The sequence below is a fragment of the Molothrus aeneus genome, chromosome 22 (assembly GCF_037042795.1).
Source record: "Molothrus aeneus isolate 106 chromosome 22, BPBGC_Maene_1.0, whole genome shotgun sequence".
Classification (NCBI taxonomy): domain Eukaryota; kingdom Metazoa; phylum Chordata; class Aves; order Passeriformes; family Icteridae; genus Molothrus; species Molothrus aeneus.
Genome location: NC_089667.1, coordinates 2,137,490 through 2,153,444, shown reverse-complemented (window position 1 = coordinate 2,153,444; position 15,955 = coordinate 2,137,490). Strand labels below are relative to the sequence as shown.

The window sequence follows — 15,955 nt, the reverse complement described above, 5'->3', positions numbered from 1 at the left end:
CGACTCGCCCTCCCTTTTATCGCTTCTCCTGCGGCGGGAACGGTGCCCCGGGGCGGCGGCCGTGCCCGGTGCCGTCGCCGCGGTCCCCCGGGGTCCGGCTGCGCCCCGAGCCGTGCCCGCGGGAGCTGCCGGAGCCGCGGGACGAGACGCTGCCGGTGGTGGAGCAGCTGCCGGACACCTGCCCGCGGGGCAGGCACGAGGCTTTGCTGTAGGGGGTGACCTCGTCTGCAGGGGAGGGACAGCGTTGGGGCTCGGCAGTGCCACCCCAGCCCTCTGGAGGCGCGGTCGGTGGCGCTGCCTTACCGCGGGCCGGGCGCTGCGGGACCCTGCGCTCAGCCCCGCTCGGCTCCGGCCCCGCACAGGGCCCGGGGGTCTCGCCGGGCGGCGGCAGCGGCGGCGGCGGCAGCTCTGCGGCAGAGAGGGAGGACAGGGCTCAGCTCCCCCGAGCCTCCTGAATTCCCCGTTCTTCCCTCCCACTCACCTCCCGTCTGCTTTTCCCGGCGGTAGCGGCTGCTTTTGGGCTTCAGGCGACTTTTGGAGATCACCGCGCGGGTTTTCCCTGGGGAGGTGGGGATGGCAGCGTCAGCCCCCTCCGCGGCCAGTGGGGCCCCCACCCACCCAAACGGGCCCTGGGGGCTCACCTGTGCCGGGAGGGCACAGGGCTCGGGGTGGGCGGCCCTCGCTGGCATCCGGGGTCACCGAGGGGCTGCGTGCCTGTGGGGGGGTGCCCACACCGTGCGGGGGTCTCCTGGCAAAGAGGGGTGGAGTGAAGCCAGCGCGGGGGGAGTGGCATGGGGGCTCAGTGGCCACCACAGTACTGGCACAAGCCCTCTAGAGCTGTGCCAGAGCCAGAAGAAGCCGTGTGGCACTGCCACAGCTGGATGGCAGTGGTGTAGGTGGGTGAAGCATCACAGCTGGGTAGAATTGCCACAGCTGGATCACAGCTGGGGTGGCAAAGGGGAGCTGGATGAGTGCAGTGGCACAGCTGGGGTGGAGGACCACAGCCTGGCAAGGCTGTGATAGCAGGGCTGGCCTGCAGTGGCACAGCTGGAGCAGAGCTGGATTACAGCCACACAGCTGGACTGCAGTGGCACAGCTGGATCACCACACATCTTGATTGCAAGCACACTGGCAGATTGCAGCTGCACAGCTACATCATGACACACCTAGATAGTAGCACAACTGAATTGCAATCATGCAGCTTGGTTGCAGCTGCCCAGCTGGGTTATACCACAGTGCAACCTGGAGCTTGACTGCAGCTGCACAGCTGGAGTACAGTGCCTTGCCAGCATTGTGGTGGCACAGATGGACCATGGCAGAGCTGGGTCACAGCAGCACAGCTGGGTGATGATGGCCCACCTGTCTCGTGATGGTGCAGCTGTATTGCAATGCCCCAGTCACCCACAACACCACAGATGTGTGATGACAACATGGCCATAGCACAGCTGGAGAGCAGGGGCTGGATGGTGGCACCATGGATGGATCACAAAGAGACACCTGGACCATGGTAGGACATTCAGACTCCATTGGGGCATCCAAACCCCAATGGCATGGCCAGACCATGGTGGCACAGCAGGACCAGATCATGATAGAGTGGCTGGATTGTGATGGGACACCCAGGCCATGGTGGGACATCCAGAGCCTGATCCAGAGTCCAGTGGCAAGGCCAGACTGTGGTGGAACAGTGGAACTGGACCATGTAAACATGACTGGGCACAACATCCAGAGCTCGGTGGAACACCTGGACCTCAGATGACAAATCTGGACCTCAGTAGCATGGCTGGACTATGGCAGCATGGCAGAGCCAAATGGTGACAAAATGGCTGGGTTGTGATGGAACATCTGGATCATGGTGAGGCATCTTGACCCCAACAGAACATCTGGACCCCAATGAGACACCTGGACCCTAATGACACAGCTGGACCATGATGGCATGGCAGGGCTGGGTAGTGACAACATGGCTGGATCGCGATGGAACACCCAGGCCATGGTGGGACATCTGGACCTCAAAGGGACATCTGGATCCCAGTGGGACATCCAGACCCCAATGGCATGGCCACACCAACCGAGGCCCATCTCCTACCGGGGCAGGAGGGAGCTATCGAAGTCGCGGAGGCGGGGGATGTCCTCCGTGGTGCGAGGTGAGGGTGTCAGCGTGGCGGTGGAGCGGCAGCCGGAGGAGGTGGTGGGTGAGGATGCAGCAGTGGCACAGGGGATGTCCTCACCAGGGTACCACACCTCCATCCCCAACCTGCAGAGTGGAGATCACAGGGTAGCTGCTGGGGGCACCATGCCCAGCCCCCGAGCCCCCACACTCACCCTCGGGCTGCCTCTTCCTCTTCATCCTCCTCTTCCTCCTCCTTCTCCTCCTCCTGGGCACACTGGCTGAGCTCACTGGCTGAGGGTGGCGGGGGCAGCAGCTCTGTCCAGCTCACTGCCGGCGGTTTCACTGCTTGCCCCAGCTTTGCTCTGGTCCCTGTGCCAAGGAGGGATGCTGGGGGGGCTGTGGGGAGGGCACCGCACCACGAGCACCCCCGTGTGCCCCCACCCGTCCGACCACCCTACCGTGCTCAGCCCGGCCACGGGGCACCTGGGAGGCTGCAGCATCCATTGGCTGGGAACCCCCCCCAGGGTAGGAGGTCCCATACTGTGAGAAGGGACGGGGAAATGTGCAGAGCTCCTCACTGTCAACCTCGATGGTGCTGTAAACTGGCCCCTCAGCAGCCCCCGCTCCAAACTGCTCGGTCTGGGCGATGTAACGGGTGATGCCAGCATCTGCAGAGGGTGACCAGCATCATCAGGGCTGATCATGACCCACTCAAGAGCCACCCAGCCCCATGTTGACCCCTCACCATTGTAGTATCTCTCAGTGGACCCCAAACACCCGGCAGAACTGGCTGTGCTGCCACCACGCCACGCATCCACCAGCCACGGGTAACCACTGCCGGCAGCTGCCCTGCAGGGGGATGGGGTGAAGGAATGCTGGTGGTCAGCCCTGGGGCTCCTGGGGAGGGCAGGGGGGCTGGGGGGTTACCTGGGGTTGCTGTGCACTGGAGCTGGGAAGGCGACTGTGGAAAGAGATGGGGGTGAGGGCAGCGAGAGGCCGTACTGGGACCCCGCAGCACTCATGGGCTTACCGGTGGGTGTGTAGGCAAAGGATGCTGTAAAGAGAGGGACAGTGGGTGGCTGATGGGTGAGGGGTGAAGGGTGAGGGGTCCCAGGGGTAGCACCCCCTGTACCAGTGAAGTGGCTGAGCTCCTTCTTCCTCCGGCGGCGGCTGTAGAGCCAAGCAGCAAAGGCGGCGAGGACGACCCAGCAAGCGCCACCAACGCCGGCAATGAAGGCTGGCTGCCTGACTACCTCTGCTAAATGCTCAGTCAAGCTGCTCCCAGCTGCTGGCCCCGCATCTTGCTCCACCAGGGGGGCTGCAAGTGACATGGGAAAGAGGGACACACCGGCAGGGTGCCAAGGAGCCATCCCCAGCACCCCAGTGGGTGACCCCATCATGCCCCACCCATGGGGGACAGTTGTGACAATGAGGGACTCACCGATGTGGATGGGGACAGGGGCACTGCGGGCACCCACACCAGCACTGGTGGCAGCAGCAACCTCAGCACGGTAAGGGACCCCAGGGACAAGTCCCTGCAACACTGTCGCCAGCACAGTCCCCTCCACGCTCTGGTTGATGTGGAAGCGGCTCTCATTGCCCAAACACCAAATCTGGTGGGGACCAGGAGGAAAACATGGGGAACACCCATAAGGACGGCATGACATGGTGTCATGAAAGGACTGAGTGGAGCTCACGGTGTCATGAGAGGACGGAGTGGAGCAGTCACACCCCTGCTGCTGTCCACGCCTACCCGGTAATCGCGGATGACCCCATTCTGCTCTGCCAGAGGTGGTGGCTGCCATGAGATGCGGACACTGGTACCATTCCCAGCCACGCTGACAGCTCGTGGTGGGGCACTGGGGGCTGCCGGTGGAGGACACATGGGGTATCACCTCCAGGTTGTCCCCAGGGACCCACACCATCCCCTCCATCCCCGCACTCACCCGCTTCAGGGGTGCGCAGAGCCCGCACAGCACTGTCGGGACCATGGAGGTGATGGTAGTAGGGTCGCACCTTGACCTCGTAGTCCTGGCCCCGGCGCAGCTCGGTGAGGAGGGCCCCCCGCTCCCCTGGAGCCCACGCCGTCCGTGCCTCCTCCCAGCGCCCGCCGCGCTGCCGGTACAGCACCCGGTAGCCCTGAAGGAAGGGTGCCTGGTGCTCCACCTGAGGACCCGAGGGAAGGGTGGGATGGGGGCATGATCGACACTGGGAGCTCTGTTCTGGTAGGGAGGCTCAGCACTCACGGTCCAGGAGAGGTGGACGGTGCCCAATGGCAGCACCAGAGGTTCCTTCAGGTGCACAGCCACTTGTGCCAGCTCCTGCTGCACCTGCTCAGGATCCAGCCCTTGCTGCATGGGGTTGGTGTCTGCTGGAAACATGAGAGGGTGGAGGGTCCATGCATATCCCCACTGGTGTCACCAAGCGAAGGAGCCATGGTGACAGCACATACCCATGGGAAACTCCATTGGCATCACTGGGCAAGGATGGACCCAAAGATTTTGGGTGCACGGGCACCTCCACTGGTGTCACCAAGTGGAGATGGACCCAAGGGTGGGGGGTTTGTGGACACCTCCACTGATGTCACTGCTGGGTCTCACCTTGGGTGCGCACAGGCTCTGAGATGCCACTGGGGTCACTGAGCCCGTAGGCGTTGGCCGCCCGCACCAAGAACAGGTAGACAGTGTCAGGGACAAGGCCGGTCACTGTGTGGGTCTCACTCTCCACATCAGCTGCCACTGTCTGCCACGGGCCACCCACTGCCTGGCTGCCAGGGGACAGGGGTGACTCGTGACAGGGTGGTATCAGGCCACCACATCATCCCTGCAGCCAGACAAGAGGCTTGTGTGATACCTGAAAGCCTCCACTATGTAAGAGGTGACATCGGTGGCACCACTGTCCTCATTCCCTTTCCAGCTCAGGGTGACACTGCTCTTGGTAACGTTGGTGACCACAGGGGTGGAGGGTGGCCCAGGGAGGAGATCGGGTGCAGGGGAAGGCAGGGAGAGGTTGGATTCATCACCTGCAGGGAGATGCATGGAGGTCTGGGTGGCTTTGTTCCCAGTGCCACGGTGTCCCCGCTGCGGTGAGATCTCCATGACCCACCTTGTACCTCCAAGGAGATGCCCCAGCTTGTCTCACCCACTGGGCTGGTGGTCACGCACTTGTAGAGCCCGGAGTCTCTCACCTGCAGGGGGAAGAGCTCCTGCCCCATCACCCTGAGCACCCATCACCTCGGCACCCACCACCTTGAGCACCCACCATGCTTTGTACACATCACCCTGAGCACCCACCACACTTTGCACCCACCAGCCTGAGCCCCAGCACTGTTTGCACCCACCATGGTGATCATCCATGTCCCTGTGCTCCACCCCTGGCAGGCACTGCCCCCTCCCTCTCTGCAGTACCCCCTCGGGTGCCCCTGCCGGGGCCGGCTCACCCGGAGGCCGCTGATCTGCAGGGTGCCGTTCTCCAGCAGGCTGGCACGGGGCTGGACACCTACCAGGGCACTGCCATCCTTCAGCCACCCCACGCTGCCTGCAGGGTCATGGGCCCCCGTCCCACAAGGCAGCCGCACTGTGGCCCCCACAGGCAGCACTGTCCGGTTAGTGGGACGCAGGCTGAGCACCGGTGGGTGGAGTTCAGTGGGTGCTGCAGGGAGAAAATTGGGAATTGCTGAGTGGTGGGGTGGGTGTCACTCATACACTGGATGTGCCAGCTCTACACTGGCACTGGACTTACCCCCTGTCACCTCCAGGCCTGCCCTGGCCAGGACACTGCCGGCCACGCTGATAGCCTGGCACAGGTAGTAGCCGGCATCACTGGGCTGGACGCTGATGATGGTCAAAGCACCACTGGGGCTCACCCAGACACGGCCAGAAGGGACTGGGGGCTGGCCTGGGAACAGCAGGGCCTGAGAGGGAGTGGGATTAGCAGGAGATGAGGGGTGAGAAGCAGGGGATGAGATGAGGACAGGGTTAGGGGTGGGAATGAGACTGGGGACAGGGATGGGATGGGATGGGATGGGATGGGATGGGATGGGATGGGATAGGATGAAGTATGATGGGGACTGTAATGGGACTGGAATGGGGACAGGAATGTAATAGGGACTGTGATGGGATGGTGATGAGCACAGGTAGGGATGAGGATTGGTAGTGGTGTGAGGTAGAGATGGGATGAGATTGGGATGGAGATGAGATGGGGATGGTGTAGGAATTGGGATGGGGATTACGATGGAATGGAAATGGTGATGGGATTGGGATGAGGATGGGGCTATGATTGGGTATGGGGTCAAGGATGAGGGAAGGTGACAGACCTGGCTCCCCTCCTTCTGCCAGAAGACAGCGGGTGGTGGGTTGCCCTTGCTCTGGCACTGGAAAGTCACGCTCTGGCCAGGGGTGACAGCTTGGTCATGGGGCCCGGTGACAAGCTGGGGGGGCACTGCAGCAACGCAGGGAGAGACAAGGGCTTGTCTGGGCACTCCACCAGCACCCACCCAAGGGTGCTCCCCAGGGCCCCCCTTACCGTGCACAGTGAGGGTGCCCGATGCCTCCGACCTGCCCACGCTGTTGTCAGCCACACAGGTGTAGGTGCCCTCATCCTCCACCTGCAGCCCGCTGATCCGCAGGGTGTTGTCTGGCAGCACCTCCCACCTGGGGAACCCCGCGAGGCTGTGGCACCAGCAGCGTGCTGGGGCACCAGGAGGGCGTAAGGTGCCATGGGGTGGGGATGTAGTGAGGATGATGTGATGGGTAGAGGGGAAATCTGGGATGCAGAAAAATGGGAAATGTGATGGGGATGTGAAATGTGGTGGAGATGTGGAATGTGATGGGGATGTGGGATGCAATGGGGATGTGGAATGTGATGGGGATGTGGGATGCAATGGGGATGTGGGATGAAATAGGGATGTGGGTTGCGGTGAGGATATTGGATGTGATTGGGATTTGGGACGGGGTAAGAGTGTGGGATGCAAAGATGTGGGATGCAATGAGGATTTGAGAGGCAAAAGGGGATGTGGAATGTGATGGAGACGTCACACAATGGGAATGTGGAATGCAATAGGGAACACAGCATGTGCTGAGGATGGAGGGTGCACCAGGATCATGGGATGCAATTACTTGATGCCATGAGGATGCCAGGTGCTCCAAGCACACCAGGCTGGCACGCACTGAGCTGCCCAGCTGCACCACAGAGCCCTGTCTGGCCTTGGTGTCCCTGAGCCACCCCTCTCGCCCCCCTACTCACCTTCCCAGTGGCATTTCACCCTCCTCCTTGCGCCAGCGCGCCGCCGGCTGCGGATCCCCCATCACCTCGCAGGCAAACTCCGCCGTCCCCTCCACCAGCACCACCTGGTTCTGGGGCCTCTTGCCAAATGCTGGGCGCTCTGTGGGGTGGCTGTCAGTCCCAGCAGGGTAGCACCCACCTCCCTGACACCCCAAACATGAAATCCCCACGCACCGAAGACAACCAGCTCGGCCGGCTCGCTGTCCCTCTCCCCCACCACGTTGGTGGCCACGCAGACATAGACACCAGCATCGCTCTTGTGAGTGCTGGCCACCATCAGCTTCCCACCACGGATCTGCAGGAGGAACGGCTCATCCCACGTCCCCACCACATCCCACATCCCCATCACGTGCCACATCCACACTGTATCCCATGTCCACACTGTATACCACATCCTCATCACATCCCACATCCCCACTGCATCCCATATCTCCAAGACATCCCACATCCTCACTGCATACACACACACATCTCCCATCCCTACCAAATTCTGCATCCCTGTTGTATCCTGCATCTCCTTTGCATCCCATATCTCCACGACATCCCAAATCCTCATTGCATCTCTCATCCTGACTGCATGCTGCACCCCAATCACATCCTGTATCCTCACTGCATCTCACATTTGCACCCACACTGTCGTCACACCCCATGTTTCCATTGCATCCCAAATCTCTGAGGCATCCCATATCCTGTCCTACATCCCCATCTCATCCCATATCCATCCCATCACACAACTCTCTGCTGCATCCCACATTCCAGGTCCTCACTGCATCCCTCATCCTCACTGCTCCCCATCCATGTCACCCCACATCCCCGGCACACCCTGTGCCCCTGTAACATTCCCCACCCCCCCACATCAGCTCTGCCCCCCCTCACCGTCAGGCGCTCGTCCTTGTCGCTGACCCGGACTCCGTTTTTCTTCCAGGAGACGCTGGGCTCGGGGTGCCCGCGGGGCGGGACACACTCCAGCACGGCCGGTTCTCCCGCCGCCACCACCACGTCCCCTGGGGGCTGTCGGAAATCGTCCCGCAGCACTGCGGGGACACCGCGGCCTCAGCTGCCAGCCCTGCGCCCCCGGGCTGGGGACAGCACCAGGGCTCTGAATTGGCTTTAACAGATTTTCATTTATCTTCATTGATTTTACTTGATTTTCAAATGCTTTCAAATGTTTTCATTTGTTCTCATTTATTTTCATGTATTTTCAATTATATTCACCTCTCTTAATTTCTTTTACCATGTTTTCATTTATTTTCACTCCTTTGCAGTAATTTTCACTTATTTCCAATTATTTTCACTTTTTTCATTATTTCTCTTCACTAATTTGCACTTATTTTTTCATTTATTTTCACTTCCTTTCCATTATTTCCACTTTCTTTCTCTTTTTTCCATGTTTTAATTTATTTTCTGTTATTTATATTCATTTTCACTTCCTTTTAGTTGCATTAATTTTCACTTGTTTTCTTTTTTCATTTGTTTTCACTTAGTAGCATTTATTTCCAATATTGCATTTGTTTTCACTTAGTAGCTTTTATTTCCAATATTTCTCGCTTCTTTGAATTTATTTTCATTTACTTTCACTTTATTTATTTATTTATTTTCAATTATTTTCCTCTTATTTTTATTTATCTTCCCCTCTTCACTTGGCAACAGTGGGAATGTGAAAGCCACAGTCACTGGAGCAGGCTGGGCTAAGGGGCGATACCAGAACCCCAAATTTCCCTCCCTCAAATCCTCGCCCAGGACTCACCGGCCACCTCCAGGGAAGCATTCCGGCTGGTGGCCTCCCCCAGGTAATTCCTGGCCACGCAGACATAAACGCCCTCGTCGGGCTTTCCCCGCCTCCCGTGCAGGATCCGGAGGAAGAAGAGGGACCCGCCCGGGAGGAGGGTGCGGTGGGAGCGGGGATCCTCCCGGTCCGTCTCCACCCGCTCCCCGTCCTTGTACCACTCCACCTCCGGGGCCGGGCGCCCCTCGGCCTTGCAGCTCAGCGTGGCCGGGTCCCCCTTGGAGACCAGGACATCCGTGGGGTGCTCCACGATGCGGGGAGCCGTGTCCTCCAGCTGGGCGTGGGATCCTGCAGGGCAACCAGGAGGGGTAGGGATGGGCTTGGGGGCTGAGCATCCTTGGCTTGTGTGGTGCTTTCCTGGCCCCAGACCCTGCTTTGCTTGGAAAGCAGGAGGTGAGAGATGAAGTGTGGCCAGGTCCCAGCCCAGCATATCCCAGGGTGGGAGGGAGCAGGACCAGAGAATCACAGAATCACAGGATCACAGAATGACCGGGTTGGAAGAGACCTTCAAGATCATTGAGTCCAACCTAGTCCCAACACCTCAATTAAACCCTGGCACCCAGTGCCACATCCAGGCTTTGTTAAACACACCCAGGGATGGGGACTCCACCACCTCCCTGGGCAGCCATTCCAGAACTTTATCACCCTTTCTGTAAAAAACTTCTTCCTAACATCCAACCTAAATTTCCCTTGGTGGAGCTTAAGATGGATCAGGAAGGTGTCAGGCAAGGCCAGTGGGACAAAGCAGCTTTGCATTTTCCACCCAGTTTCCACCCTGAAGAAACAGGGTTGGGGCTAAATTCTCCCCAAAAAGGGATTTTTCCATCAGCTGCAAGTGCTAACTTTCTGTACCAGAGCTGGTCATTCTGGGCTGCAGAAAATGCTTAATTTTAAGTTTTAAAAAGCCAAATATTGGAGTTATAGGGCTGTTCCAGAAAAAAAAAAAAAAACCAACCCTGCTAGGGCACAGGAATTAATAGATGGTCATTAATGTCAGCATAATTAATGCTCATTAATGCTGGGGCCAGCTGGGCTGAACCGTGTGTGTCCCCAACACCGCCTGGGCTGTCTTGGCAGTTTGGTCCCCAAGTGTCACTGCTGGCCCAGTGGCACAGGCACTCACCCCTGCATGCCCAGCCACACGTGTGACACAGCTGTGGGTCTGCACAGACATGTGCAGCTGTGCACTGCAAGTGTTTCCACACAGGTGCATGCATGCACACGAGGGCAGCCATGCAGGGGTGCACACACACACAGAGGGACTCACAGGTATCTGTGCACACAGATATAGGGGCACATGAGCATTACACACATGTGCATGTGTGCACACGTGCACTGCACACAGATACATGTGTGCACATGTGCATTACACACACATGCATGTGTGCCCATGTGCATTACATGTGCAGGTGCATGTGTGCACACGTGCGTTGCACATGTAGGTGCATGTACATGCACGGGCTGTCATGCAGGGGTATGCACACACACACAGAGATGCGACCACATACATGTGCTTGTACACACATAACATGCACACCTGTGCATTCAGGCAGGGGTGTGCATGCCCCTGACATGCACAGATGCATGTATGTGTGTGTGTGCACTCAGGCAGGGGTGTGCATGCCCCTGACATGCACAGATGCATGTATGTGTGTGTGCATTTCATGCAGGGTGTACATGCACACACACACATCTGCACACATGCATGTATTCGGGGGGTTGTCCTTACACACACACACACACACGTGTGTGTTCAGGCATGCAGAGGCGCACACACACAAATGCACATTCACAAAGGGGTGTGCATGCACACACAGGCTGCACACGCAGATGCACATGCACAGGGCACACACGGGGGCATGCACATCCATGCACATCCATGCACATCCACGCATGCTCAGGTGGGGCCATGAACCTACGCTTACCTGCATTGCTGCATGCACACACATGCACACTGCACACATATGCACACACATGCATGCTGTACAGACATGGACACACATGCACACTGCACACATATGGACACACATGCACACTGTACAGACACGCACACTGCACAAAAATGCACACACACATGTACACTGCACACGCATGCACACAGCACATAAATGCACACATGCACACACCTGCACACTGTATAGACATGCAAGCACCTGCACAATGCATAGCCATGCACATGAATGTACACATGCACACTGTACATGCATGCACACAGCTCATAAATGCACACATGCAGGCACATGCACACTGCACACACACATGCACATATGCACACTGTACAGACATGCACATACATGCACACACATGCACACTGCCCATAAATGCACACATGCACACACCCCACATTCATCTCCACTCTCACATGCCCTCCCCTGCTCCCCCCCAGCCTGGGGCAGGATGCATGAGGGGCTGCAGTTTGGGGTGCCCGGGGGGTTGCCATGGGGATGGGATGTGGCTGCCATGGGGACGGAAGCGATGCTGCAGGGCACTGGGTACCCCGGGGGGCACAGCAGGGACTGAGGGGGCCGCAGCTGGGCCCGGTGACTAATTGGGACAAGCAGGGGGTCAGGGCAGGCCCCTTCCTGTGCCCGGCAGGCTGTGCAGGGGCAGGGGCTCCCAGGAGGTTTGGGAACACCCCCGCCCCCTCCCCAGCCACCCAGGGCCAGCTGGAGGGGCACAGACTAAAAAAGAGGGGAGAAGCTCAAAACTGCGTCAAAATTCAGTCAGACACCTTCTCCCTCACCCCTCCTTCACCCCCATTCTGCTCATTGGGGTCATGGGGCTGGTTTGGGGACGTGGAGGATTAGGGCACACTGAGCTGGTCGGAGGACACTGGGATGGTTTAGGAATGCAGAGATAGTTTGGGAACATGGAGCCAGTTCCAGTTGGTAGTCTGGGGATTGGCTTGGGGACACGGGACTAGTTGGGAGACATGGAGTCTCTCCTAGTTTTGTCTGGGAGTTGGTTTGGGCACACTGGGACAGTTTTGGGACACGGGGCTGGTCCTGGTTTGGGGACTGGGGATGGATGTGGGGACATGAAGGCTGTTTGAGGACACTAGGTTGCCCCTGGTTTGGGGTCTGGGGACACAGGGACAATTTGGTGTCTGTCCCAGCTCGTGGTCTGGCAGTTGATGAGGAACACGGGACAGTTTGGGAACAGGGAGCTGCTTGCAGTTCAGGATTTGGGAAGACAGGACTGGTTGGGAACACCAGGACAGTCCTGACTCGGGGAGAGCGGGCTGGTCTCGGTTTGGGGTCGTGTAGACGATCTAAGGACACCACATCACTCCCGGGAGTTGGGCTGGGGACAAGGAGCTGGTCCCAGAATGGGGACACGGGGCCGGTGTGAGGACGCTGGGTCAGTTCCGGAGCTGTGACATGGGGCAGGTCCCGCTTTGGGGACAAGGGGACAGGATGGGAATCCAGTGTCGGTGCTGGTGGGGTCCCAGCTGGGGCTGGGGTCTGTGGGTACTTCCAGCATCCCGGCTGGAGCAGGAGCAGGAACTCCGGGACGGGGGAGCAGAAGGACCGGGGAGCACGTACCGTTACCGGGGGTGAGGTCGGGCAGGTGGAGCGCGGCGATGGAGCGGTTGATGCCGAGCAGCAGCGAGGAGGAGGAGTTAGAGCCTTCAGCTCCCAGCGAGTCGGCGAACAGGTTCATCTGCAGCAGCGTCTTCAGCAGGTACCGCAGCATCCTGTCCCGGCTGGGCTCGGCTCGGCTCGGCTCTGCACGACACTACCCGGCACGGCAAAGACCGGCTCAGCTCAGCCCGATCTGGCTCAGCTCAGTTCGGCTGGGCTCTGCTCAGTTCAGTCCAGTCCGGCTCAGTTCAGCCCGATCCGGCTCAGCTCAGTTCGGCTGGGCTCGGCTCAGTTCAGCCCGATCCGGCTCAGTTCAGCCCGGTCCGGCTCAGTTCAGCCCGGTCCGGCTCAGCCCAGTCCGGCTCAGCCCGATCTGGCTTAGTTCACCTCGGCTCTGCTCGGCTGGGCTCGGCTCAGTTCAGCCCCGTCCGGCTCAGTTCAGCCCGGTCCGGCTCAGCTCAGTTCGTCTCTGCTCGGCTGGGCTCAGCTCAGTTCAGCCCAGTCTCGCCCAGTTCAGCCCAGTCCGGCCCGGTTCAGCCCAGTCCGGCTCAGCCCGGCTCGACTCGGCTCAGCACAGCCCGACTCAGTCCGGCTCAGCCCAGCTGAGCTCGGCTCGGCTCAGCCAGCGGCACCGCCCCCGGGTAGGGGACGGGCCGGGGCGGCGCTGGGGCGGGGTGACGCGGGTGTCCCTGTGTGCCCTCCCCGTCCCTGAGAAGCGGGATGGGGACCAAGGCGGGGGATGTCCCGAATGGGGGGGCGCTTCATGGTGCAGTGGAACTGGGGTGAATTTTGAGGGGGCAGAGGAAAAGGGGGGTCCTAGGGCTGGAGGGAGGAGCAGGAGGAGACGCAGCAGCTCCCTGGCTTCACCCCAAATTACGTGACACCGCACGCGGCTGCTGTCACCCCCCAGTCGGGCCCCCCCTGAGTGAACCCTGAAAGGCAGCACCACCCCACAGCCCACGGGAAATGCGGCTGAGTAACACAGTGAGGGACACTTTGGGGGGGCTGGGACCACCAGTGGCCTTGAATTTGTGGGGTCAGGGGGGAAACACGAAGGAATCAGCACCATTGAATCCGTAAGTAGCAATTGGCCGTTTAATTATTGTGTTGGGGCTGATGTGGGAAGCAATGAGCCTCCATCAGCGAGCAGCCGGGGGGGCTGGGGGAATTCATTAGGGAGGTTCATTATGGGGGGAGGGGGCTCCTGGGGGGAGCTTGTTACAGGATTTTTTGACGGTGGCACTTGGAATAGGGAAAAAGTGGGGAAAACGGGAAGTTGGGAGTGTGGGGAAGCTGGAGAGGGCGCAGGGAAAAAGAGGAGGTGGGGAAGGGGCAGTGGGGGAGGAGCAGGGGGACTGGGTATGCACATCTGGGATATTGGGAGGGAGAAGGGCCTCACATCTGCATGCACAGCAGCAGTGGAAGTGTGTCCACATGTGTTTGCACATCTGGGTCCCCAAGGGAGTTCACATCTGGAGGACACTTGGGGCACAGCTGGGGAGGGGGGGGAAGCTTTTCCACACACATCTGGGGCACCAAGGATCTCCAGGATGTTCACATCTGGGAGGGTTGTGTGGTGTGGGGGATGCAGCTGCATTCAGACCAACAGCTGGAGAGGTCCCTGATGTCACAGCTGGGCACGCAGCTGAAGGCACAGGCATGTTCAAGCACATCTGGAGAGCCAGGTGGTTTCCATCTGTGCACATCTGGAGTCTGCACATCTGGAGATGTTGCCCAGGTTGCTTTTCCACAGCCAGAGCTGTGCTGAGGCTGCAGAGAGGTGCACATCTGACCCACTCAGCCTCAGCAGCATCCTCTGGGCTCTCCATATCCCACCGAATCTGCCAGGTGTCCGGTGGGCAATGCATTATTCATCTGTCCCTTGGAGCCAGGCACAGAGAAAGTAAATAAATATTAATTTAGTAGGAGCACAAAGCTTTTCCTCTTCTCCTGCTGGCAATGTGGCAGCACAGGGATTTCTCAGTAGGATCAGAAAAAAAAAAAGTATCCATGAAAGAAGAGGTTTATCCAACTATTACCTGAATAATTCTGTGGGATGGGAATTGATGGCAATGCTGGAATATCAAAACATTGCATGCTGCTATGTTTCCCCATCTTCTCCTTTTGGGTCCCACTGAAAAGCTGACCTGAGGAATGGGACATCTCCACCACAGAACTACACGATGGAAAAGGGTGTTAATCCGTGGAAAACCCTTGGGCCCCTTTTCATGGAGTCCTTGGAAAATGTGAGAATTTTTAATGGGAATCCTGGAGGTTTTGGGAGCCTCAGGGATTAAAGCACCTCTGTATTAATCCCAGTCTGAGGCCTGAGGCTGCAGCGATGGGCTCCCAGGGGTGACACACGCACATCCAGTACCTCCTCTGAGAGAGCTTGTGATGGGGAATGGAGACAAAGGAGCCGCCTCATCCCGATGGATAATCCCCCTCAGATCCATCCCGTTAATCAGCTGGGCAAACAGCGAGTGCGGGGGCATCGCCTCCTCGTTAGCAGATTTATTCTCACTGCCACGGCATTTAATTGCTGCTTGATTTAGCGATTAGCGCCTGTTTGCCCAGGCTTTGCCCAAATCATCCTCCACGAAGTTTTTAAATGGGGGGAGGCTTCCTCCATACTTTGTTATCCTCATTATTCTACATTGGTTTTGCTGCTTTCTTATTCCTCCTGTTTTTTCCCAACCAACCCACGCTGAGCGGCATTGGGGAGCTGAGGGGGGGGGGGGGAAACTGAGGCACGAAGTTTGGCCATAATGAGGAGCGACAAGATATTTGTCTGGGCAAATGAGCGGCTGGGTCCCCCCTCCCCGCTGCCGGGGGGAATCCCTGGCAGCCCGTTATTAACATTCCCCCCGGGAGCCCCCCACCCCGAGCCAGGCGTTTGGCCGGGAAATGCGGCTTTTTGAATATTTATAGAGGTGGTGGCAGCACTTGGGGTGGCAGGGAGGAAAGGGGAGCACAGGGGCTGCTGGGGGGGGGAGTGGGGAAAGCAATGTTGAGGACTAGGGGTAGTGGGGATGGAGGGGATGGAGCTGGAATCCTTTAGGGATGACACTGGGATGGTGTGGGGAATGACACTGGGATGGTGTAGGGGATGACATTGGGATGGTGTAGGGGATGACATTGGGATGGTGTAGGGGATGACACCGGGATAGTTTGGGGGATGACACCGGGATGCTG

At 58.8% G+C, this 15,955-nt stretch overlaps 1 protein-coding gene across 1 annotated transcript; it reads right to left on the bottom strand.

The window, feature by feature from the left end:
* Window positions 1–16: 16 nt before the first annotated feature.
* ROBO3 (roundabout guidance receptor 3) lies at window positions 17–12,872 on the bottom strand. The gene is made up of 25 exons (XM_066564370.1): window positions 12,722–12,872; window positions 9,138–9,464; window positions 8,267–8,424; window positions 7,565–7,685; window positions 7,352–7,490; window positions 6,632–6,759; window positions 6,423–6,547; window positions 5,849–6,020; window positions 5,547–5,758; window positions 5,213–5,294; window positions 4,961–5,129; window positions 4,708–4,874; window positions 4,354–4,478; window positions 4,054–4,273; window positions 3,861–3,973; window positions 3,240–3,720; window positions 3,035–3,161; window positions 2,853–2,956; window positions 2,566–2,775; window positions 2,320–2,476; window positions 2,084–2,251; window positions 642–748; window positions 482–559; window positions 304–408; window positions 17–225 (listed from the first exon to the last, which is right to left on the bottom strand). The coding sequence occupies exons 1-25, from the start codon at window positions 12,870–12,872 to the stop codon at window positions 17–19; spliced, it is 4,155 nt and encodes a 1,384-aa protein (XP_066420467.1).
* Window positions 12,873–15,955: the final 3,083 nt, after the last annotated feature.